The 25,239-nt window shown below is 39.7% G+C and overlaps 4 protein-coding genes and 1 non-coding gene across 15 annotated transcripts in view; 2 read left to right on the top strand and 3 right to left on the bottom strand.

Moving 5' to 3' along the window:
- The first annotated feature begins 1,203 nt into the window (after window positions 1-1,203).
- On the top strand, window positions 1,204-4,631 carry chmp5b (charged multivesicular body protein 5b). The gene is made up of 8 exons (XM_040044032.1): window positions 1,204-1,272; window positions 2,661-2,765; window positions 2,911-2,957; window positions 3,047-3,140; window positions 3,226-3,297; window positions 3,703-3,811; window positions 4,077-4,189; window positions 4,297-4,631. The coding sequence occupies exons 1-8, from the start codon at window positions 1,204-1,206 to the stop codon at window positions 4,345-4,347; spliced, it is 660 nt and encodes a 219-aa protein (XP_039899966.1). The 3' UTR covers window positions 4,348-4,631.
- fastkd3 (FAST kinase domains 3) lies at window positions 4,396-8,332 on the bottom strand. The gene is given in 8 exon segments (XM_040044031.1): window positions 4,396-4,917; window positions 5,006-5,120; window positions 5,199-5,268; window positions 5,362-5,536; window positions 6,049-6,134; window positions 6,231-6,378; window positions 6,380-7,700; window positions 8,201-8,332. Coding segments are annotated over 7 exon segments (1,980 nt in total). The 5' UTR covers window positions 7,667-7,700; window positions 8,201-8,332; the 3' UTR covers window positions 4,396-4,818.
- A 1,176-nt stretch (window positions 8,333-9,508) lies between these two features.
- Window positions 9,509-12,849, bottom strand: LOC120741257 (myosin regulatory light chain 2, smooth muscle minor isoform). The gene is made up of 4 exons (XM_040044033.1): window positions 12,718-12,849; window positions 11,130-11,329; window positions 10,182-10,343; window positions 9,509-10,052 (listed from the first exon to the last, which is right to left on the bottom strand). The coding sequence occupies exons 2-4, from the start codon at window positions 11,311-11,313 to the stop codon at window positions 9,880-9,882; spliced, it is 519 nt and encodes a 172-aa protein (XP_039899967.1). The 5' UTR covers window positions 11,314-11,329; window positions 12,718-12,849; the 3' UTR covers window positions 9,509-9,879.
- A 4,486-nt stretch (window positions 12,850-17,335) lies between these two features.
- myom1b (myomesin 1b) overlaps window positions 17,336-25,239 on the top strand; it is a 28,647-nt gene continuing 20,743 nt past the window's right edge. For 6 of the 11 annotated variants that reach the window (XM_040044172.1, XM_040044173.1, XM_040044174.1 and 3 more), the window contains exons 1-8: window positions 17,342-17,473; window positions 17,837-18,058; window positions 19,798-19,932; window positions 20,051-20,225; window positions 21,911-22,068; window positions 22,216-22,308; window positions 23,915-24,003; window positions 24,246-24,287. In XM_040044172.1, coding sequence (XP_039900106.1) covers window positions 17,907-18,058; window positions 19,798-19,932; window positions 20,051-20,225; window positions 21,911-22,068; window positions 22,216-22,308; window positions 23,915-24,003; window positions 24,246-24,287 — 844 coding nt within the window. In that variant the 5' untranslated portion in view covers window positions 17,342-17,473; window positions 17,837-17,906. Of the gene's footprint in view, window positions 17,493-17,836; window positions 18,059-18,115; window positions 18,233-19,797; window positions 19,933-20,050; window positions 20,226-21,910; window positions 22,069-22,215; window positions 22,309-23,914; window positions 24,004-24,245; window positions 24,288-25,239 lie in introns of all 11 variants that reach the window. The other 5 variants (XM_040044179.1, XM_040044171.1, XM_040044177.1 and 2 more) reach the window with 5 other exon arrangements.
- trnar-ccg lies at window positions 19,286-19,358 on the bottom strand. The gene has a single exon. It is a non-coding gene; the product is annotated as a tRNA-Arg (tRNA).

The following is a 25,239-nucleotide window of genomic DNA, read 5'->3' as shown; positions in this document are numbered from 1 at the left end:
ATGTTCATTATAATACATCCACAAGACCTCCAGATCATTTAATCATTATTCACCCATTAATGCACCTGATACAAAATCGTAATTGTTTATTATTATTATTAGTAGTAGTAGTAGTAACCTCATTTTTGATTTGTTTATAGCATTTATATTTCAACATTACTAAATTGATTTGACTTATCATGGCAGTGTATGAATTACTGAATTACTGTAGGCAAATTCCAGCACTTAGTGTTTTTGGACTATTTCTGTATGTGTAGAAATAAGCCATAAGAAGAACAGACAGACTAGATTCATGTAGGTTCATGTTCTAAGTTCAGGTCAAAGGAATTTTATTTACATACAGAGTACCGAGTCTGTAGTCGGTAGTCTGATACTGAAAATATGCGTCATTTTGCTTTAAACAATCCATATGAAATTTCTGTTTGTTTGGATAAGGACAAACTCTTCTAAACTTTTTATCAGTGAAGTAAAACAAGGAAACATTCAGGTTCTGAGCCACTAACACTTTTTTCCTTATTTACATGTTCTGTTGTATTCTCCTTCATAAATGACTTGTCTTTTGAAAAGGGCTCTACAAATAATAAGTGCTTTTATGGAAAAAGCAGATGGCCGCATTTATTTATGCTTTTAACAGCATGTTTGTTTGAAGGCAGCAAGCATAATGAAAATAAAAGAAAATGAACTAAACAGGCTGGCAAGGCTATGTCTACAAAGATGTACCTAATTTTAATATTATCAGAGTGTGTGGGTGGAGTGGGGGGCATAAAGCTTTTAGTTACAAGCTGCGGTGTGGATAACTGGAATACTTGAGCTTACTGTAGGTAATAGACATAATATATGAAATGATAGAATATTTCATATATATCATATCAAGTTAATTTAGGACCCCGAATTTTGTACAAATTTTGTGTAGTTGTGTTTAATTTTTAGAATTAGTGCTATCTAAACGGCAAAAAAAAAGAGAGAAAAAGAATTAGTTGAGGAACTTAATTGCGCCATATAAAGACGAGGCAGGCCAATAATCAAGCACACATACAACAGCACAACAGTAATCTGAGGAGGGCGTGGCCGGGTGAGTCAAGACCATGTGACTCCCCTTACGTCATGGGAAGGGCTTTTCCGGGTGTTTAGTTGGACACTGAACTCTTGACAGGCAAACAAACGTAGCTCTTCTTTTACACTTTTCACCTTATTTTTGCCGAAATGAATCGCATATTTGGCAAAGGAAAAGCTAAAGGTCCGCCACCGAACCTGACGGACTGCATCGGAAGCGTAAGTATGAGGCGGAAATAACTTTTCGGAAGGATCTTTAAACGAAGTAAACAAAGACAGTTAGCTAAGTGTTAGCCAAGTTTCTGGGGACCAAACAGGCCACGGGTTCACATATTTAATTGGAGATATAATTTTCGGAAATATACATTATTTTCTAGATTAATCGTATGTTATTTTTTTTTTATGTTTTTAATGTCTCGTAGACTTAAAACCTAACGCCTTGAGTTGACAGTGTCAGTTGGTAAATAAGGTTCTCAAAGCAAACAATCAGTTCTCAGTGTGGGTAATGGGTCATCATTGTGTAACGTTGGGCAGGAATTTGGGCCATTTGACTGTGATTGAGCTCAAACCATGTTGTTCTCCGAGTAAAACAAAGAGAATAAGCAGACATGAACCAGTTAAACTGGTTGTCAGACGTGTTTAACGATGATGAGTTTTAGCGCCCACCGCAGAAAAATTACCACGGCTGTGATAGAAAAATATTTTGTTTTTAATTTACTGTAGCATAAAATACATTTACAGTGTCCACCAAATGGCCTGAAATAACAGGAAAATGCTTAGTTTCTGATAAGATGAGATAAAATAGATCCCAAGGGAAATCCCTGTGCCTTTTTAGATGCTCGGTACAATGAGAAAAAGCATTCTCACACAAAAAAAAATTATGATCAACTACTGAACGGCTGCTGGAAAGATAAGACACAAGTGAGAACAACAGCAAAATGTCTACAGGACAGTATAAATGTCAGTATGATTAGTAAATAGGCAGAAAGTGGTGTTTTAAATAATATTTTTAATGCTATAGGGAATTGTAGCATGTGACAATGGAGAATAAACTACAAATGATACTGTATTAATAATAATAATAATTGTCCCATCTGGTAAAGAGTCGATGGGTTAGGAAGTGTTGCTGTGCATGTGTATATTTTTCATGCATCACATGAGGGAGGAGTTGTACTGTCTAATAGCCACAGGTGTAGAAAGGAACTTCCTGTAGTCCTCAGGCCTGCACCTTGTGGCAGTGAGTCATTTGACTGGTGTGCTGTGGTGACTAATCAAGAGGGTCATGCTTGGATGGATTGTCCAAGATGCTGAGGAGTTGAACCAGCCTTCTCGATCAATTTGTTCAATCTGTTGCCATCAACTGCCTTCACCCAGCTGCCCCAGCACACTGTCGCATACAAGACCACTATTGCAACCACGGAGGTATAAAACATAGGCAGCATAGTCTGTAGATGCCCTTCAACATCTGTAGGACCATTTAGTGGCCTATTCTGAACCAGGAAAATCCCTGAATTCATTACTGTGTTGTTCTTTAAAAAGAGCTCCAATAATAATATGGTCCTACTGTCAAAGATCAACTAAAATTGATGTCATGTTTCTACTTTCAGGTGGATTCTCGGGCGGAGTCCATTGATAAGAAAATCGCCAGACTAGATGCTGAACTTGTGAAGTACAAAGATCAGATGAAAAAGATGAGAGATGGGCCTTCAAAGGTGAGTCTTGTTGTCCGGTTGTACTGTAAGACAAAGAGGCTGGTGTCTCTTAAAAACTTTCAAGATCAAAATAAACCTCTCTAAAATAATTCCTACAGTTTGTGAGGGGGTTTTCCACAAGTTTGTCCTTTTTCTCCCCCACTAGAACATGGTCAAGCAAAAGGCGATGAGAGTGCTCAAGCAGAAGAGAATGTGAGTACTTTTACTTCCTAAAGAAAGGGTAAGTTATTTAAGCTGCTGCCTTGATTGCTCTCATAACTTTATTTCTTCACGGCTCCAAGGTATGAAGGCCAGAGAGACAATCTTATGCAGCAGTCATTCAACATGGAGCAAACAAACTACGCGATCCAAAACCTGAAAGACACTAAAACTACAGTAAGAGAACAGGAACTGGACCAGATCTTAGTTACAGAAGAAAATACTTTGTGTGCTAACATGTTTTGTTTTTTTTTTCTTTTAGGTTGATGCCATGAAAGTTGGCCTCAAAGACATGAAGAAGGCTTACAAGAATGTGAAGATTGATAAAATTGAGGTATGCTTTCAGGTTATTTTAACAGCAGTTAATGTAGCTACTTGGCTGTTAGTTAATAATTAACTAATTAATTATTATTATTGAAATTCAGTTACCAGTCTTAGGTGCTAACTCTTTAACCCTTGAAGGTTTGCTGATAGAACAAAATGAGTCGCTGTGCATCACAAATTAGTGAGGATGGTCTCTGCCTGTGCAGCTACATCCAGAAAAACCCAGAAACTATTGTATTGGTTGTCAAATACACATTTAGATAAGTCCTGTAAAGGAAAGATCCTTAATGGTGATTGGCCAGCAGGGATTAATAACAGCCCAGATTAAATATGAGCAGAGTGTGCAGGTTATCAAATTACCAAAGATGCTGCTGACACAAATGTAATGCTTCAAACTTTTTTTTAAAATATTCAGGATCTCCAAGACCAGCTGGAGGACATGATGGAGGATGCCAACGAGATCCAGGAAGCGATGAGCAGGAGCTATGGCACACCTGACATCGACGAGGACGACTTGGAAGCAGGTCAGGAAAACACCAATATGCCTGGATTTCACATATACAGCATTAAAAAAGAAAACATTACAGTGTACAAAGCTGCAGCAGTTCTGGTCAAGACTTATCTTTGCAGCATATGTGACCAGTGTGTGGATTTCATAAAAAAGGCTTCTAGTTTTTCCACTGACATCCCTGTGCACACACAGGACTTAAGGATTCACCTGTGTATACAGTTTAAACACAGATCTAAAGTGATAAAGCTCCTGATCTTTAAATGCTGTTCTGTCCACAGAGCTGGACGCTCTGGGAGACGAGCTGCTGATGGATGACGACAGCTCCTACCTCGATGAGGCCTCATCTGCTCCTTCCATCCCAGAGGGCATGCCCGGCGACAAGTCAAACAGGGTACTGATCACAAGATTTTTAGTTTCCTGTGAAATTTCTATTTAGTTTATAGCTTCTTGGTTTGTTATGCTTTCATTATTCATGGGAATTCCTTCTTTTTCTTTCAGGATGGTGTCCTGGTAGACGAGTTTGGCCTTCCTCAGATCCCAGCTTCGTAAAGGAAAATACATCATCCTAGTTTTACATGTATCATAGCCCTTTTTTTCTATTTATCCAACTGACACTCCTGGCCGAAAAAGGCAGCAATAAAAACCAAAGCATCTTGTGTCCAATGAATGGTAGAAACTGTAAGGTAAAAATCGGGCGTCTTTAATTCAAGGTTGTGCTTATGACTCTTTATAACTAAGCTTGTGATTGCTGGAATTAGGTTTCTATTATCTTTGTACAGTTTTTGCGGCACCCTGTTGCAAAAAACAAAATAAATTATATTTTTCAAACAATACTCATAGAAATCATTCCATCAAGTCATTTTTTTGTACAAAAGACAGTTTATTGTCCAGTTAAATTTGTGCATGTGCAGGTGATAACTTAAAACACATTAACTTGGCAATTACTGTTAGCAAAAATAAATATGGAGTTTTTCTTTTTAAAAGCCCTGAAGTTCCAACCACAGCGAAACTGTTTCTCGGTCACCAGCTGAGCCTGTAGGTGTGAGGGAAGATCTTTTGGTGTAGATACTCCACCATGCTGGTCTTGCTTTGCAGCTTTTCAAACTCAAAGTAAGGAATCTAGAAAGAAAAACACAAATTCGGCTATTTCGTTTGAATTTTAGGATTTACTGATCTACACAAATCTAAGAACTGTTGAGGATCTAACCTGAACAACTTCATATCCCAGAAGGCGCAGATGCCGCTGCTTGATGGCCTCTTTTCCAAGAAGCTGCCTCAAGTTTGACGTGAACCTCTTTTGTCCATCAATACACAGAGCGATCCTGCAACGTCACCATACAGCTCTCAAATACGAGCTTTACTTTCACTGCTTTGACATCGAAAACATGAAACTGGTTTACCTTTTGTATACGTCATCAGTTTGGCTGGCAGGCAGCACATAACCCTCTTCATCAAGTTTTATTTCAACATCTGCAACAAGAAAAGAACGAAGCCTTCAGTAGATAAGCTACAGGAAACATTTATGAAGTAAACCACTGGTGCAGACCAGCGTGTGTGCGTTACCGAGTGTGTAGCAGTATGGCGTCAGAACTTTCGATCCAAAGTATGAACGATCCCCGAGCAAATCCACCAATCCAGTTTTCACAGAGTTGTACAGATGTGGATCCACTGGTGTCTCCAGAGAATGTCCAGACATGAGGAAAGACTTGACGCGGTATTTTGGAAGGAGTTTGGGACCCTGATTAAAGAAAAACAAAGGTTGACACAGGAAAGTGTTCACATAGCCTGCTATGACGTGTGACTTACAGATTTTCATTTATTTGAAAACAAAACACTGAGCAGTATAAATGTTATTAGTATTCACTTCTTTTTGTTTACCTTTACGTGTGTTTTCTATCCATTTGAAATGAGAAAAACACAATAAAAACACATCATCCTGTTTTTATAAAAGCTCACAGAACGTGTATACATTTGTTAGTTTGTGTTTTTGGATCTCAAAAAATGAAAACTAGATAAAAGACCGGAATTTAAATTTAAATAAAATACAACAGAACACTGTAGAAACAATAAAGTGACCCTAGATAAGTAAATTGATAAATAATTTGCTCCTAATGCCACATAACTAAAATGCACTGAAGCTCACACACCGATGATGAGTTAAGCATGTGGGTGTGTATTCAGGTTTTGCATTGTTCCTGTGTCATTCAGCTTTCCAAGTGTCTAACCCTCACATTGTTCTAAATACTTTACCTCATAGAAGGGACACTCCAACTTTACAGTCATGTAGAGCTGAGTCAGTTGTGCCAGAGCAGCCCGGTTAATTCCCATGCTTTGCTCTACAGGACAAAAACACACAGCAGGAAATGACATCAGCAATATTTTGTTAAATCATGCACTCATGACACAGCAGGTGTGGTGGCATTACGATTTACCTTGCAGCTGCTGGAGGAAGTAACTGCTGAAAACTTTGGAGACAAAATTAACAGGGAACCTCTCCACCAGGGTGCAGGCATGGAGCAGGTTGAGCAGCGTTCGAGGCTGGAAGTGTGAGAAACGCGTGTGTAGGATAGTTTCTACTTTCCCTGAACACCTGGCCCGCATTGGGTGGGAGGTATCCCAGCTTCCCAAAAGCCATGATCTGCCTGGCCACCTGGCTGGTGCTGTAGTCATCTGCTCGGTACACAAAGCTCTCAGCGATGGCATCAAAGACGGGCGGGGAAAGGATGTTCCTGCGTCCAAAGAACTGTATCACTTTAGTAATTGTCTCTGGGTGGGAGGTGAAGGCCACTGTAGGAACATATTTCTCCATCGCCCCCATAAAGTAATGATCACTGTGACCAAAGTGCATTAGTGCCCCAAGTACATGGGTGAGCTCCTCATCGGTGAAGTGAGGCACATGCCGCACAGCCTGCTTACACAGATTGATCACAAGAGGCATGGCCTGCATCTGATTCAGGGTTACGAGAGCGCCGAGCACCCCGCTGACAGCAGCAGGATCCATACGGGAAGTAACAGTCACAGCGTGGCTGTGCATGGCATTCAGGAGGTCCCTGTATTTTCCACCTACACCCACACCATCTTGCAGAAGTCTATAAACAGCAACAAGGTCTGCTAGGCTCCAATTGGAAAGCTCCTGCCTCTGGATTTGCTCCATCAACTGCTCCAACATCACACTGCATGGACCCTCTATGGCCAGCATCGCCTGCCCCAGAGTACACAGTTCCCCTATGGTCATCTCCCCCCTGTCAAGCCTTGCCTGGCTCTCAGACATGAGCCTCACCATCAGTGTGCTCCAGGGATCCAAGTAAAGCCGTGTGCAAGCCAAGAGAGCCGAAACCAGTCCAGCATTAGTCAACCGTCCAGAGTCCTGCTCCAGCTGGAAGCACAGGGCCCTGATAGTGGCCTCCTCCAACACAGTGGGGTTGGTCAGAGCACCACCCTCCTGCTCCAGGTCGGCCACACGGTGAAGGGCTGCTGCGGCCATGGTGTCAGACATGATTTCCACTGAGCGCAGCAGTCTGAAAACCTGCCTGGAGGAGGAGCAGGTCTCTAGACGGTGCAGGAAACTTTGCTCCTCTATAGATGTGGGTCGGTGCAGCTGGGTCAGACAAAACCGCGGGACCGAATCTCTGTGGATTCCCACTGAGCTGCTGGTGATGAAGGCAGGCTCCCTGACGATGGTGGTCAGACTCCTCGTCACGCTGTCCTGTAGTAGCTTCCGGCAGCCCCCTATCCTGATACACCGGCCGGCTGATGTACACAGGCAAGTTACACATAAGGCCTGGCTGCTGGTACTCAGAGGCCTGACGGATCCAGCAGGGTAACATCGGATCCTGAACGGAATCCTCTGAATCAGCTTCAGAGCCATGACCCTGGTCCGGGACTCACCGGTCCCAGCTGAGCTAAAACGAAATAAAAACACAAAATTATTAAGACTATTTTTAAATAAGTGAGAGAACAAAAAAAACACCAACAGTCAGAGACTCCTTCCAAGCGTTTTCCTGTTTAAAATGAGCAGTTCATGGGTGGCTTTTTCAAAGACGCTCGACTGGTATGCAAATAATTCAAGGCAAAGATAATATCTGTTATTTTTGGCCATTGACAATATTATCCTTGCGTAAATGTCACCTTACTTACAAAATTTAAATATATATGTTGATAGAAAACTAAAATGTCTCTGGTATTCACCAAAATGTTTTAAATACAGGGAAACGTCTGTCTTAGTTTCTTTTAGCGAACCAACCTTGAAGGTTGCTGTTAGCTAACGTTAGCATAGGTGCTAGCCTCATGTGTAACCTAGCAGAGCCGCACTGCTCTTTGTATTAACTTTTCATAGGGCTGACACTTCGGAATTATAAATAAAAACAAAAATGTGACGACAGTAAACTGAAAAAGTTCGTACCTGGACCTTCCAACAGCGGAAAAGGGTCAAATAACCGCTGACACCGGAGATGCTACCAAACGTGACTCCGTAAGGAGCACGAGGCGTTCAAGGCACCCTCAAAGTCTGTTCTTCTTAATTTCACACGCGTCATGATGTTCCAAATCAAGAAGTAATTCTTAAATTAGCATATAACAAGAGAATTGCTGTAGATTAGCATAACTCTTCACACATCTGAAATTCGTGGTGTAGAAAAAGATATACATTTCTTTCTTTTATTATTACATTTGTATGAAACCCCTAAAGGGAGCAGACGAAAGAAGCAGTGTCTGAAATCCATACTTTCACTGTAACCTTCACTTCTCTTAGTCTCTTCGCAATAAATGTTCATTTCCGATAACTCGTTTTAATAGTTTTCTGACCTTCATAGGTTTTCTATGTCCAATAATCGAGGCATCATTGAAGGCAGCGTCATGTGGTTTGAAACTTCCACTCAGACACTAGAGGGCGACATTATCACTGCACAAGCCTATTCAAAATAACGTTTTGAGTTTGCGGCCGGTCGTCATAGCTTAACCCTCCTGTTATGTTGGTCTCCAGGAACACCAATTATGCTCCTGGGTTAATTTGACCCGGGGCAAATTTACTCATCCAAAAGTGTCAGAAATACTGTCATTGATTATTTTACAATTTTGATTTTTTTCTTCGTTTTCTGTAGTGATGCAGATGACATCTCTTCTGTTCTGGGTCAATCTGACCCGCAACATAACAGGAGGGTTAAGTGGTCTTTCTGCGCCAAAAATAATTTTGTATTTTAACCTGCAATTCTAAAGCCTGGACTGTCATTTAAAGAGGGCGCAGCTGTAAAGTGCAGACTGATTTAGCGTCATCGCTCAAACAAGATTTTGGGAAATGAACACTGTAAATGTAGTTCTGCCAAAAACCAAAGAAAATCTAGTTCAAGGATGGATTTAAGCCCGTCCTTCTCGTCTGGTAGGTTAGCATCCTTTTGTATACGTTTCATAGATAAGCATTTTTATTATACTAGATCACTCCCTGATATGAAGCAGACAGCATGCAGGTATGTACTGAGCAGTTTTCCTTTCATTTTTATAAAGGTCAGATTTTACTGTGTGCACTGGACTTTGCACAAACATCACCTAGTGCTAGCCTGCACATGCTGATTGAATTGGATCGGAGGAAGAGCAGGCTTGTAGAGACTTGACAAAAATCCCAATGAGGGAAAAAATAAAAAAAAATAAAAAAAATCTATTGCTTAAGAATTTTGTTTCACCCCAGGCAATAAAATAAAGACAAAATAATGCAACACTTATTTCAGTTGTCATTTATGGAAGGGAAACAGCAAAATACAACTTGATAGAGGGCTTTTATTTAAAAAGTTTATATTAGAAAATGTAAAAACTCAGCTAAACCCAATCACATGAATTGCAAAGATGCATTTCCTTAGAGCTTTCCAAGTGCTGCCACTTCACATCTTTACATGACAAAACAACACTATTCCGATTTTTCTTCTAAGATGTGTAAATTTGGCAATACTGGAAGTTCACAGCAAACCGTGTTGATAGTTATTGCTTTGGTTTGTTTAAAATAGGGTTTAAACTGGAGTTGAGACATGCAGCATGGTGATCTAGCTGACGACGGAGAGGTGGAGGGCACAGAGAGAACGCTGGTGTAGCTCCTTAATCGTCCTTATCCTTGGCTCCGTGCTTTAGGATGCGTGTGAACTCCACATAGTTGAAATTATTCTTCTTGTCAATGGGGGCCTCCCTGAAGAGCTCATCCACCTCCTCATCTGTAAACCGGTCACCCATTGTTGTGAGCAGCTCTCTGAGGTAATCTTCCTGGATGAAACCTGAAGTGGATAATGGTCAAAATCAGATAAGAAACTGCAACAGTTCCCTCTTCAAATTAAATTAAAAAAAAAAAAAAAAAAAAAAAAAAAAAAAACCCATGAGACTGTGGGTCACCAACAGGAAGTTACCTGTCCCCTCCTCATCAAAGCAAGCAAATGCATTCCTGATCACATCCTCGGGGTCTGTGCCATTGAGCTTCTCTCCAAACATGGTGAGGAACATGGTGAAGTTGATGGGCCCAGGAGCTTCATTCATCATGGCCTCCAGGTAGTCCTCATTGGGATTTTTGCCTGTGTAGATAAACATATGTGATGCAAACTGAATTCAGAGGAGACTTTTCTATTTTCAAACAACTTCTTATCCTAATAGGAACAAAACTAAACTGGGCAAACATCTTACTGCCTTCAATGTTCTCTGTACTGAGAGCCCTGTGTTTAATTCTCTATAAAGCAACTTCAGGCAGCTAATCCCAGCTTCAAACCATTATTATTTTCATTGTGCTTCCTATCAAAGAAGCAGAGTGAAGCCTTTTAAGTGTAGGGTTTCTGCCGGACAAGTTATAAGACCAAGAGTAAAAGAGTAATAAGTTGTAACATTTGCCTGGGTCTTTTGCTTAGCAGTTCTAACCCTTTCACAGCTTACTGAATGTGTTAAAATAAAAAGGTATATTAAACAGCAGCTGTACTTCTCGTCCTAAAGCCAAGCTTAAAATTACCAGCTGTTTTCAGACATTAGTCTGGGTAGGCGGCTCCGTTTAGGAGCTTGAAATACATGGGTGGAAACCCTGCATAGCAGCAGCATTGGCAGGAACAGGTCACACAGCAGTTACTGCACCATTTTCTTCTAATGAACCAGTATAGATCTATGAAGAGCACCTTTTCTCTACTCATAAACCTGAAAGGCTCAAATGATAGAGGCAATCATTATTTTTATTAACAGCTAAAAGCAAATTTAAATACGTGTGCCTGTAGAACCAGTTTAAGCACAGCTAACATCAGTACACACCCAAATGAATACGAACAGAGCATGAATGGCATACATTAGACCTCCTTAAGACGTCTGAGAATTTTACTCACCCAGCGAGGCAAGCATGTCGTGGAGGTCCTCTTTGTCGACAAACCCATCTCGGTTCTGGTCGATCATGTTGAAGGCCTCCTTAAACTCCTGAATCTGGGACTGGTCAAACATGGCGAAGACATTGGAAGTGGCGCGCTGAGGGCGCTTCTTCGTGGTCTTTCCCTTAGCCCTTTTGCTAGACATTGTGAATGTTTTGTTTCTGTGGAAATTAACAGACATCAGGTTACACATCTTTTTGAATTACAGCTCCATTTGATTAACTACTGAGAAACACAAACTGGAAACTGATTTAGGTTGGGTTGATTTCTACATCTGATAAGACTAAACTAAAAGACTTTTCATTTGATTGAAGAGACTTCAAGAATTCCAATCAGGATGCAATGTTATAGGGATGAATGCCAACTTATTCCCCATTTACAGGAAACAGCATCATTTGCCAAGGCACAATGTGGAAGAAAACACCACAAGACAGACAAAAGTTGGCAGCACAATTCAGCATTTAGATCAAAGTAGATGATGCCATTATTCAAAATAAGAGTTTGTCAGTCACATCCACACATGAGTGGCAGGGTAATATAATTCTCTGGCAGCGAATCCCCAGTGAGGTGTCCTTCACTGAGCTATAAATGGAAATGTTCCTCATCTTTCTAGGTTGATCAGCTCACTGCTTTCAAAGAGGGTAGGAAAACTACCGATGTGAGGACAGATGCCCTTATCAGGCAAAGTCTTGAATAAAGAGTTGAACTGTCCCCACGTTAACATCTTTATGTTGACAGACACTTTGGGTTTTGCTGCTCTGCGCTCATGGAAAATGGATTCAACCAGCTCAGGGCAGCAAGTATTATCTCGCTATGCATGTGATGCCCTGTAAAAACAGTGATGTGGGCTGATATTATCTGAAACACTGACAAGTGCAACAAAAAAGGAAAGAAAATATGAGCAACGTCTTACCCTATAACTTATTAAATAAAAAAATAGAATAAAATGACAAATGTTACGCCTACTGAGAATGAATCTGAAAAGCTGACTGAAGACAGCTGGTGATTGTTGGTTAACTGTGTCGACTGACTAACAACTAAAGCTGATTTACGCATATATCATATTTACGCGTTTTTAATTAAATGTTTTCTTCCCCCCAGCGGTCATACAAATGCACAATTGACATTAATTAACTTCGAATAAGCCAAAAAGTTAAACACGATATTTATATGATTTAAAAAGCTGACCGTACCTGCACACTCTTCTGGTTTGCGGCCTGTATTAACCAACATCATAATTTATATGAAATACCCAACAGTCACTGGCGATAACCCAATTCACAAACACATTTTCAACTCACGAAAGCTAACCGCGGGATTTACTAGCTGAAAATATTTCTTTACTTGCGACCAATTTCGTAACAGAGCCATTAGCTACGCGGCTAACTGTTAGCTGTGTTTTCAAGGCTACCAACGAGCGAGCAACATATTACGTTTTCTTTTAAGATATGAAGTTTTAGCAGCGGGATTAAATCCGTGTTTTGTATATATCAGAGTGTGTTTAATGCAACTAAATAGCTCTTAAAATAAGATATAAACACAGACTTACCTGACAACTTCCAGAAAACCGTCAACTAGCCCTGTGCCGTTCTTTTTCTCAACCACCGCCCTTCACTTCCTCATAATATTGCTGGGTTCCGTACAGAACACCAGACCAAACCAATGAAGAACTATGGGGGTGCCGGTCAAGAATGAAGCCATTATTTCTCATTTGGAATTAATTGCATGTTTCAGTCTAATTGTAATTCTTAAATAACTTGTCTAAAACTCCGTTTGAAAACATATCTAAATAATTCTAGCATTATTAGCAATAAAATACAAAATAATTTTTAACACTTCCCTCTTTGGAGTAATTGTAACTTCCACTCTCTGCCTGCATTGACTTTCAAGGATATGTCCTTTTAAGGAAATAGAGACATACATCCTCCCTGCGATGAGCAATTAAGGAAAGGTGTGTAGTTTCAATGATCCCCGTGGGAGGATGGAAGTTTTTAAATTCCATATTTTATTTATTCTAACGTTTCTCTTATTTTCTAAACTATTCAACACATAAATTTATCTTTAATGTATTTTTTAAACACGTTTCTAACAGCTGATTTCATTCATTCCTTTAATGGAAAAACAGAAATTTAGTCATATTTGGGTCATCCTCATAACTAAACTACGTTGACACTGATCATTTGTTATTTATGATTCTCCTTTGTTGCATTATCATTGGGCTTTTAATGTTGTTTACGTGTTATTTATTGTTGAAGAATATGTTATGATGTCTTCCTGGGAACGTCCTCGTTGAAGATTTGAATAGGTAAATCGAACAGGAAAAGATAATGAAATATTGAAGGAAGTCAAATACTAAACCAAAACAAAATGAAGAAATGTTGACATAGAGGATAATTATAGTCCGACTTCTCCGACGATGGGTCAGACAACAGTTGGTACCACAGTCATTGCTGTAAACAGAGGATTACTGCTGCAGGGCTTCAAAAGCAACACGTGGAACTATTGACTCACAGTTAAAACAGGCCACGTCTGCCTTTGTTGTCCACCTGTCATATCACTTTCAGTGTTAGGGAAACAGCTTCACACTGGAAAAAGTTTTACTCGCAGCAAAGCCAGAGGAAGAAGCCTAGTTTAAAGCTTCAAACATACAAAGAGGTGAAGCATATGGTTGTGTGCTGCCTCATGAACGCATTGCCCAGGCATGCCTGAAAAGGGGAATGTGGCTCATTGAGTGGGTCCGGTTACAGAAGATAAGTAACAGTAAAATCATTTTTTTCGTTGTATGCCACACTTAATTTGTAGTTTTAGTAGTTAAACTATTTTTGTTTACAAAATAATTATCTAAAAAAAAAAGCTACAACAAATTTAAACTGTGCATGGTTCACTTACCTTTAGCACTGCACTTTCAAAGCTGATAACAAAATGAGTGTCATGACTCATGAATATTTATATATTTTACAATAACCAGACTTTTACAATTATACATATAGATACCAAACTGTTAGTTTCTACTCCTCCTCTGTGTTTAGGAGAGACACAACCGAGCCACTCAAAATGAAAAGAGAAAATTAATGTTGGAAAATATTTTACGATTGTATTTTAAGTTTTGCATTTATTTATTTATTTTTACTTAGAATTGCAGTACTGCATTCAACCACTAGAGGCTGCTACTTACACATGAAACTTCTCATGCATATTTAAACACTTCTTGAGATATTTATTTGCCTTTCTTAGAGTGTCACTTCGTGTGAACTGAATATGTTCATATCTCCGAACTTTATATAGCTTCAAAGCATTGATGCAGCACAACACAGAAGATTAAAAATAGCCTCAACAGATCCCCTGATATCCATACAGTGGGAATTTCCTGGACAGCTAAACTCAGTTCATTGCTGTGAACTGTCTTTCTGTTCAAATCTTAGTGAGTCAGAGTAATATTGTGGTTAAGCAAATCATTTCTGTTTTTGAAGTGGGAACCCCACACAACACTAGAAAAACCTCTCAGTATAATGTACCATTGCACCAGAGCTAACCATAACCTCAAAACTGTAACCTTGAGTTGAATACACCTACACCTTTGTGGTCAAACGTGTCAATAATATTTACCAGTTTTGTGCTTTACTTACAGTCATAATAACTAAGTGCAAACTGTTTCAATAAGGTGATAAAATCAACTGTATACTGTAAAACATATTTATGTGGCCTATGATACTCTTCATATACCATGGGGACTTCACTGTGCCAATACAAACTTTAAACTTTCAAACAAGCTAGTATTTTGAGGAAGAGTTTATCAGCTGTGGGTGGCAGCTGTTTGGTGAATGGGGCTTATTTTCAGGGCTATTTAGATAGTCCTGATAGATAGATTGGATGTTTTTGGTAGGAGATACTGAGCAGCTACATGCTGTTCTTTGATGCTCAGTCATACGCACTAATTATGCAGTTTACTGTAGCTTCTGGTGTAACACAGCGGCTTTAAAATGTAGCATTGGTGAGTATGGAGGGGATGTTGAAGGTCTGTGTGTAGAATATAATGTAAAAGGATAATTAGAAAAAAAATTACTATAACAGTTCTGTGCAAGCCAGATGAATCCAACAATGGAGGGATTTTCATACTGTTTGAATACTTAAGAAAATATGAATATGAACTATGAATTTATATGTGGCATGGTGGAGCAGCGGCTAGCACTGTGTTAGCTCCAAGGAGGTTCTGGGTATGGATCTGCTGCCATGGTCGGGTCTTTAAATGCTGGTTTTGCACGTTTTCCTCTTCAGGTACTCACACTTCTTCCAACTGTACAAAGACATGTATGTTGAGTTTACGGGAGCTTCTAAATTGACTGCAGGTGTGAATGGTTGTATCATCAGCTCAGTTATAGACCTGTGTTGAACATTGGCCCAGAAAACTGTGTCTGTGCACACAGTAGATCATGCCATCCTAAAATGCAGAATCAAACTTTATCGTGCAAAGAAGCCAAATTATGTGAAAGTTTCAAACAGTTCTGTGCTGAGACACATCAAAATTTGAGTTCTTTTTTGAAAAACGTAGACATCACATCATCTAGACTAAAAAGGAGAGAAACCATCTACCTTGTTATTAGCACTCAGTTCATTAAAATGAAAAAAGAAATGTAATTTTCTTTGTTTTGTTGAGAGGTTTTCTATTGAAACTGAGGCCTCAATACAAAGTAAACAAGACAAGTTTGACTGAAAAGAGAAAATCTGCAGATTCCCTAAACAGCACACACTGATGAAATACACACTTGTACACACACGTTCTAATAAACTGATTAAGACTAGGCAAATTGAAACAATATGTTAATTGGTTTGAACTTTGATTTAATGCATAATGAAAAGTTGTGTTTGATTTGATGATTTGATTTGGAGCTGGATGTTCACACGTGAAACCAGTCGCAGACAAACTTGCTGTTTATCTGATGATTTCTGCAACTCCCTTGTTTTTCAGTTAATGCAACCAGTTCAAATCTATCACCTTGGAGGCTTGTTTAGTGGGTAAGCTATTTTCATTAGACAGAATGAAGTACTGTGACCCTGCTTAATGTCTTGTATTAGCTCCCTCAGTGTACAGAGGTGGGCTTATCTCTTTTAATGGGCTCACACTTCATGTTGCTGCCATAATGTTTAAGGTATGCTGTCATGCTGATTGCTGACCGTATTATGTTGAACACTGATGAGTGAGAGCCAAAAAGGAAAGAATGGTCAGAACAAAAGTCCCTGAAGTGCCCACTGACATGATATTTTTGCCATGGAAATTGTCAGATGTTTGACCTGAAGTCAAATTCCAGAACAAAGTCCAAACACAGATAGAGCTCAAATTATCTCCACCAGGCAAATGACGTAAAGCTCACTATATTTGCATGTAAATAGAAACATTTTAGTTTATGTTTATGTGCTCTATTAGCCGCTGGATTCTGAGTTTTATTTATTTGACCTTCTTAGTAGCTGTTTATGAGCAGAGTGACCAAGAGGAGACACCCATGCACTTCTCCAAATGACAGTGACACTGAAAGAGAGAGTGACAAAGAGACATTAACTGGCATTTGTTGTATGCAATGAGCATAACAATAGCATTGCTAAAGTTAGCAACGGTCACAGCTGAGACCGCTACAGTCAAAAGCCAAGATAAAAAGCTGCTGGAGGCTAACCAGCAATGCCACACTTTGGGCTTTGAGCCATCACAGTCTTAACAGACTTAAAACAAAATTAGAAGCTATCAGACACTGACTAAAGAATACTGAAAAACCTTGGGAACCTCTGGGGAAGCTTGGCCTCGAGGAAAAGCTGGTTGATGAGGTGCTTTGGTGGTGTGGCACAATTTCAATTTAAAAAAAAAGTGGTAGTAAATATTTAAAAATGACAAATATAAATAAGCAGCATTCATAAATACAAAACATGTAAAAAAAATATATATAGATTTAATGCAACACTAAAAGTGATATTAACAATTTAACCTTGACATTAATTGGCAATTTAAACTTCACACACTAGCCTTGTATTTACCTGCATATCAAGCCCACTGGCAGAGACCTGCACCCATAAATGTTTTGCACTATGGGAGTTGACTTGCCCCCCAGCTCTGCTCCTAGCTATATTTATCTCCACTCTCACCATAAAAGGCTGTGACTGCTGCTTGGACTCTGACTAAGGCCAATATTATTTTTGTTGTGTAGACCGCAGCCGTGTGCGTGCCTACCTGCGGGTTTGCTTGGGATATCAAACTTAAGAGTGTGTGGAGTTGGACCATCTTTTCATTTAAAGCTTAGAATTGAGAGAGTTTGTCCAGAGTAAGTGACTACTTTGGGGGTAAGATGTGATATGCAAGGTTGTAGTTGTTGCATATGTCTGTGTAAGCATGCCGAGAAAGTGCCTGATTGCCTGAAACTGTATATCATGTCTTTGTAGCTGATGTTGCAGGTTTGATTTGAAAGGTTTTATGATGGTTCCCTTAAACTGTCTTTGTTGATCAAGAAACTATTTGTAGTTTTTGGCCATCATACCTTTAGTACACTTAGTACAGTCTAATTTTTTCCACTATGACAATTAGATTAACTATTTATGTTCAGCAAAAAGAGTCAAAAAGCTTGCTGTGAACCTACCCTGTATTGACAGTGAATCCACATGCTCTTGACCACTAACTAACCTGACAGACAAGCAGATAGACAGGAAGAAACTCGGAAACTCGGAAACTCAGGGCTCGTGCGAGGAGCGGCCTGCAGCATGTCTGGATCTATACCGTTCTACCAGAAGCACCATCTCCACTATGACCGCGGCTACCGTAGCAAGGAGACTCAGTCTAAAGTGAGTCAGTACCAGGCCAGCAGCAGATACAGTGCTAGCGGCAGCGCCTCTGCCGCCACCAGGAGCAGGGGGTAAGGAGAAGGAAAGGGAGGTGGATCAACTTCATCAATCCTTTTTCTTTATGACAGGAAAGTCCTACTACCTCCCTAACACCTACCCCACCCCAGCTGATCAAGTTCACCTCCATCACCCTTGTGAGATCACCTCCCTGACACAACTCTGGGATCGTCTTTCCTTGACACCAAGTAACCATCTTACTCCCCCATGAGTTTTCTTTCACCTTGATCGCCCCTCAAACACACCTGAGGATTGAAAACAGCTTTGAGACCTGCATGAAGCCCTGTGCATGTAGCCTGACAGATGTCCTTTGTTTTCATGCATGTTGACCAAGTCTTACCTTTAACACAGTAATGTGTCTAAAAGGGCTACAGGAATTTCTGTCACCTTTAGAGGAATGGCATTCGTTAGAAAGGATGCAACGTTATGTTATATTAGAGCTATATGCTATATAAATTGACTGAAATAGCATCTTGACCTGTGTATCATACTAGGATGAAAATAAGAAGAGATAGTTTATCAGTCTTGTCCGTTTGAAAACTCATCCACTGTGCCGTGAATCTTTTTAATTAGTGAGTGTGGGAAACTTGGCAGCTTCTCTTTATTTTTAAGAGGCTAAAGGATAGCTGTTCATGAGCTGCTGATTTGTCATCAGTTCACATTTCCTGACATTTAAAGTTTGGAGTATATTGAGCTTTTCTATCCAGGGAATACCAAAGCTCCCATAGTGAGCCTATCTATTAGGGTATCTGGCAAATCCTTAAATACTCTGGCCTGGAGAGTGTGAACACATCAGAGGGCTTAGATTTTACTATCTCATCTTTCCCTTCAGGCAGCTCACCAGACCCCAGATCAGTGCTGAGGGGAGGCAGGGAGCATTGCTTTTATGGCAAAGATAGGATTGCATTTATGTGGTTATAGGAGTTTCTTGTAATATGGGATAATCTTCATATCACACCCTCTCAAATTCTATGAGATTTTCCAATTAAAATCTTGGAAATGGTCAGAGGTAAAGGGACACTGACTCAGATAGACATAGGAAAAATGAGGGCAGCTGTCCTACTGCCCTTCTTGCTATGCCATTCTGTGAATCCTCAAACACTATTCAAAGCTATAGTGTTGACACTGGACAGATTTCCTTACCTACATCAGGATATTTCACCCTATGAGCCACAGTCATTTCCTGAAAGCAGTTTGTCAGTAATAAATCATTCTAGCATAAACATTACAGAACAAGATTACGACCCAGGTGGGACTTGAACCCACAATCCCCAGCTCCGGAGGCTGATGCCTTATCCATTAGGCCACTGGGCCACTGATTGATTGTGAGCTCTACGTAAACTAAAGATGGATTTCTCACTTTGCCCCAAATCTTTCTTAGAGAAACATGAAATGTAGTATGGAAGTCAGTAGGACAGCTGGGTTTCACATTTTGGTATGCACTGAGATACCATCATAGATGAAGGACACTCATCTGTTAATGACCGAATACTGGCTCCTTTTAGTGGTCGTTAGCGGTGTCAGTATTGTCTTTCACATCATATGGTTGTTATAGATGTTGAAAACTTAATAACTGAGGTGTGCAAAGCTGTAAAAAATAATTACAACTAAACCATCTCCACTACTTTCCAACTGAATTTTAATCCACATCTCATCCACCCCTGACTTTGGCTTTGTCCCCACGTTTTTCTGTCATGTTGTTGGTTGCACTGTCTGGCTGTGTGCCAGGCTGATGGTACTCTGTATGTCTCAGACTTAACGTGTCTTCGCACTCTGGCCTGGAGGAGAGCAGACTAAGCCCCTCACCCAAGAGAGCCAAGCCAACTTACTTGGCTGTGGATAAAGACAACCAAATCATCGGCTATGTAGTGCCTATCTTCAGGGGCAGGTAATAACTATCCCTCTATGTAGAACTGGAAATCCAAGATTGCTTTTCAACAGCCTAAAGTTTTAACAACATGCCTTGCTTTCACGTCCATCCCTGGCTCTGCTTTGCTGCCTCCTAGTCAAGAGTTTGCTACAGGACTTTCAGATACAGAGGAAGCAAGAGTGAGAGACACTGCTGCATACATGGCCCGCAGGGATTTGTTCACCAGTGGCCTGGAGATGGAGAGGTCTGAGCTCATCTCCAGGAAGGAGACCATGCGCGAGTCGGCTGAGCGCATCACTCTGAATAAAAGGGTCAGTTCTCACTGTTTTGAGATCACACAGGGCAGCCGTGCTGTTCTTTAAAGTTTTAAAGCAAACATGGAGAACTGCTTAGAATTTTACATCACAGAAACGGGTCTTAGGTTTGGTCTGTTTGGTTGTTTGTATGCGCTTGCAAAAACCTGCATACTTATTTTTTTGTAAATCAGTCTTCTTCTTGACATTACAGACTCACTTCTCATATTTAAGGCACGTATCATAGTACATAACAGGGTCATAGAGTGTATCGTGGGTCAAAGAAATGCCTGTGTGGCATTATAATGGCACATATCTTTTGCAAAAGCCCAGAAAAATGTTTCTTGAGCCTGGATTATACTTTCTGTTAGTCTGCTGGGGCCCATTCAGGTCCACTCTGGTCAGAGTGATGCAAATTTCATCGTCAAATGGTGAGTGCAAGGGTCTATGCGGACGTCTATATGCCTGCCCACTTTTTGTGACCACGTTGACATCTTTGGAGAATTTACATTAGAATGCACCAGGAAGCTGTCCAAGTATAAGCTAGGCTTTAGCTTTGATATCACAAATGAGCATTATGTATTTGTGATGTTACAGTAAACTTTAGGACATGCCAAATTTGCTTTTGTACTTTTGTAATCACAGTACAGCCATCTCAGTCGCTGGGGAGTATATTAGTGAATAATTCTGTAATTCTGCTTAGATAATTATAAGCTAATAGTACTTACTATCAGGTTTCACTTTACTTAAGAGAACACAAAAATGGTAGTTAATGGTTAAATAGTGGTTAAGTAATGAGTAACTACTGAATAACTGCTAATTCTTCTTCTCTTCGCATTGCTTGGCATAACAGAGGAAACATGGGGTAGTGGTGAAGTAGTCCTTAAACTACTGAGTAACAATTAAGTATAACATTTCCATTGTGTTGAGTTATATTTTACTGACATAATGTGATTAAAAAAAGAAAAAAAAGATTTTGGCTGTTAGTTAAAAGGTTTTCCAAAGAAACTCAAGATAGGTGAAGTATGCTTAATCCAAATGAATCATCTGCACCATTCATCTGTGCTTATATATCGTGCTTTTATTGCTCATTATTTGTGGGACCATAGTAGATCATCCTCTATTATAATATCACAATAAATCCATATTCTAATGCCAATATCAGGCCACAAAGCACAACAATATTTAATTATTGTAGCAAAACTGACCATGATTGATTGCATCAGTGCTTGGGAATGTAAAGTGTCTGTGGCTAAGTGGTTGTTATTACTACCCCTTACACAAGAAAGTTATTTATGTGCCTGGATGATTATGTGAATTGGTACCCAGCCATTCAAAGAGCATCATGAAAAACCACACTTACCCCCTCACTGCATTTATATGCCTCCCCTGCCGCACAGCCTTACTACTGGGTGACAAATTCTTCAGGAGATCACGTTTCTTCGGACAGAGGGAAGCAGTGTCTCATTGGTGGTATTATGTGTTGAGATACTGGATAGTGAACAAACAGACAAGACCTCAACACCTCATCTTTTCACAGGACTAAGGAAGAACACATCCTTACAGTTGTAATGTGTGAAGATAATATCTAAAGTAGATGTGTTGGTTTTATTTAAATGTATCTACAAGAAAATGGTAAATGTGGAGCAGTTTGTGGTTGGTAGAAGGTAAAAACTGTCCTGAGTGATTTGCTCTATCTTTAGATCCATGAACACGAGGAACACTTCAAGCGTATGAACGAAGACAGCCTGATGCACGCCCCAGAGTTTGTGATTAAACCTCGCTCCCACACTGTGTGGGAGAAACAGTGTGTGCGGCTGCACTGCACTGTCAGTGGGTGGCCCGACCCACGGGTCGTCTGGTAGGTCACCAACTACACGATCTTATGTCTTTCCTCTCTGTTCTTTCAAAAAATGATCTTTATCCATTCCATCTAGATCCATCTAGTTTTTTATGTTTTCTCGCTTGATTTTGTTTTATTCTTTTCAAACTTTTTTTGTCTTTCAAGGTACAAAAACAATGTGGCGCTTGATCCGCTTGCCAACCCTGGCAAGTACAAAATTGAGAGCAGATACAGCGTGCACTCACTGGAGATTAACAAGTAGGTCGTTTCTCCCATCCACAGTACTTAAAGTAGATATCCACATACATTTTATGCCATAAATTAATGTCAATACACATCATCACCTTGAAGATTTTCCAGTGAGCCCTTCGAAAGAAGGCAGGGTATTTTCATGTAACTTGTGAATCCCAAATAGTGCTATACTACAGCTCTGTATATTAAGTTTATCTTAAAAACGTAACCAGAACATCATGGAAGTTAAAATGTTAGATATTAAGATAAAATATATTAGTCAAAGAACTTGTTATGATTACATACTGAAAATAAAGTTTATTTAATATCTTCACTGTTTTCCAGTGACTGACACAAAATTGGGTTGAAATAAAGAAGTTTGTTGGGGGCAAAATATGATAGGTTGACACTGCTGTTCCTTGGGCCTCAGTTTGTAGTATATGTATTAAAAATACTTTGTTAAAATTAAAATATTTACTTTGAAATTTAGGATTCTTTAAACTGAGTGTTATTTTTTAAAGTAGGCATCTTGCCCTGGATTCAGCATTCAGCCATATATGGACCTATGTGTAAATGACTTAATCTACAGGCCCAGGGTCTTGATGTGTAGCGCAGTAGAGGCCTGGGAGCCAGATAACTGAGAAATCCTTTTCCCCTGATAACAAAGAGGTGGTCTAAGGATAGATAGTCTAAGATAGTAGATGTAGACGTATTATGTAGAAGATAGTCTACGCAATTTTGCAGCCCGTTCTCATCAGATGCACCCCATCTCTGAGCTGAGCTTCATGTTTGATCACTTGTAGCACAACAATTAGCATTAAGATTACATGCAGCTTAAAATATAAATTCAACCACTGCTACAAGCTGCTATTCAGTTTAACGGATATCTGTTACATTTAGTGGACAATGTTAAAATGTTTATCTAATAACATGGCCTGTTTAATAATGCTTTTAGCTGTTCCATCATTTGGCGCAAGCTAAAAATGCTGCTAATGCTAGCAGGTTCAGTTAGCGAGCTGTACTCTTAAACTTTATGAGCGCAGAAGACATACACAAATACTGTCTAGTGCAGGCTAATTAAATAGTATAAACTTCACTCACCAAATCACCAAAACTGGAGGACATTTAAGACAGCCTATATCTGTGTGTTTTCTGTAATTTTATACATTTATCACTTACAATTTAATCCCAAAGCAGCATTTCTTTATCACATAGAAAACCTATGATGTGCTGTTGAAATTGCATTTTCTTAAATTAAAACATCCAGGGGGGGAAAGTGTCGTAAAACTGCTTTACTTTATTTATTCTTTTTTAAACTACTGCTTATCCATCAAATTAGTTAACCTTTCTTGCTAGTCTGTCAGCACGTCACACATCGGATCACTTCATGTACAGAAAGCCACAACACCTAATGCGTGTGACATCACCAGCGTGTCTATTTTTTGCCAGAGTATTTCTGGCCAGGAGTGATGGAACGTTTTACAGTTGGGCTCACATAGTTGGTATTATTTACATGGCTGAAAGGAATTAGGTTGAGCTGGGGGGAGGGGCACCGTGCACATGAATCCTTAACACAGTACACCGAACATGTGCATATCATGGACATTGATCAGCTGATGCTCTCCTCTTTCAGATGTGATTTTGATGATACAGCTCAGTATCGTGTCTCTGCCATGAACTCCCAGGGAGAGCTGTCTGCATTTGCCTCCGTTGTTGTCAAGAGTAGGTTTCACCCAATTCCACAGCTAATGCCAATATGCTCATGATCATCAAAAACATATATAAAAAAAAAAACTCAAGAGTAATTATATTTTCCTAATTAACTGTTTAAAATCAGTGTGTGACAACTTAAATTTGCATGTGTGTGAAATGAAAACAAAAATTCTGTCCATCAGTGTGATAAAGTCATACAACAATCTGTAAATGTGAAATGTATTAAAAGCGCCTCCTGCTGTTCTTCATAGGGTTCAAAGGTGAAATGGATGAGTTCCTGCCAGCACCCAGGCGTAAGTTGGAATTTACTGCCAGTTTTAATTCATGAATGAACTTTTTTCAGGCCACTGGAAAGTAAAATATGTCAATAAAGACTCTAAACAGCAAATTGCTATACTAGCAAATAAGCGGATTCTGAACAACATTTATCTTCTTTTATAAAGTCCTTTCATTGGAGCTGTGTTTTGGTCTCCTCCAGTCTTTGGAAAAAAATGATGCAACAGTTACGCTACAGAAAACAGTGGGTGGAGATCTTGGCACGGCCAAAATGACTGGGATCATGTGCAATGAACTTGTGATCTTGCTGCTTTTGAAATGGTGGTTATGAACATGACGATCAGGCCTGTTAAAACACTCATGGTCAGTTGTATTTAAAGCAAGGTTGGTGCATCCAAACAGCAATAAGATAAAATCAGTCTGCTATTAGTCTGCAGTCAAGTATCAAGCTGGTATTTGAATGCTATCTGCTTTTGATAACACAGCAATTAACTGATACATCAGCGAAAGTCACAAATTAGTTACCATTTTTCAAATGAGTGTAATTCAGTTTTATTTATATAGTACCAAATCACAACAGCAGTCGATTCAGTGCTCTTTATATTGCAAGGTAAAGGCCCTACAATAATGAAGAGAAAATCCCAACCACCAGAAAACACTACTCTATAAGCAAGCATTTGGCGAGAGTGAGAAGGAAAAACTCCCTTTCAACAGGAAGAAACCTCCAGCAAACCGAGGCTCAGGGAGCCATCTGCCTCAACCAGTTAGGGCTGAGGGGGAAGAGACAGGACGAAAAACACAGTGTGGAAGAAAAGTTCTTTGAAATTTGTATATCTATTGCCTTACACAAAAATTCACATCAGCTAATTACAATCAGAGTCCAGTTGGCCACTACAACTACTTGCAATCAGTTTTTGACATTAAAAGAAAAGCAAAGCAATCACTGGGAAAACGCAGATTTTTTTCCTT

The sequence above is a fragment of the Simochromis diagramma genome, unplaced genomic scaffold (genome assembly GCF_900408965.1).
Source record: "Simochromis diagramma unplaced genomic scaffold, fSimDia1.1 OVJJ01000602.1, whole genome shotgun sequence".
NCBI lineage: Eukaryota > Metazoa > Chordata > Actinopteri > Cichliformes > Cichlidae > Simochromis > Simochromis diagramma.
Note: the sequence above shows the minus strand (reverse complement) of the source record. Positions and strands in the feature narration are given on the sequence as shown.

Coding starts and splice junctions, on each gene's coding strand:
- chmp5b (XM_040044032.1), top strand. CDS start 1,204: ATGAATCGCATATTTGGCAAAGGAAAAGCTAAAGGTCCGCCACCGAAC. Junction 1,273..2,660: donor TGACGGACTGCATCGGAAGC/GTAAGTATGAGG, acceptor TTCTACTTTCAG/GTGGATTCTCGGGCGGAGTC. Junction 3,812..4,076: donor CGAGGACGACTTGGAAGCAG/GTCAGGAAAACA, acceptor TTCTGTCCACAG/AGCTGGACGCTCTGGGAGAC.
- LOC120741257 (XM_040044033.1), bottom strand. CDS start 11,313: ATGTCTAGCAAAAGGGCTAAGGGAAAGACCACGAAGAAGCGCCCTCAG. Junction 10,344..11,129: donor CGACATGCTTGCCTCGCTGG/GTGAGTAAAATT, acceptor TTATCTACACAG/GCAAAAATCCCAATGAGGAC. Junction 10,053..10,181: donor CTTTGATGAGGAGGGGACAG/GTAACTTCCTGT, acceptor TATCCACTTCAG/GTTTCATCCAGGAAGATTAC.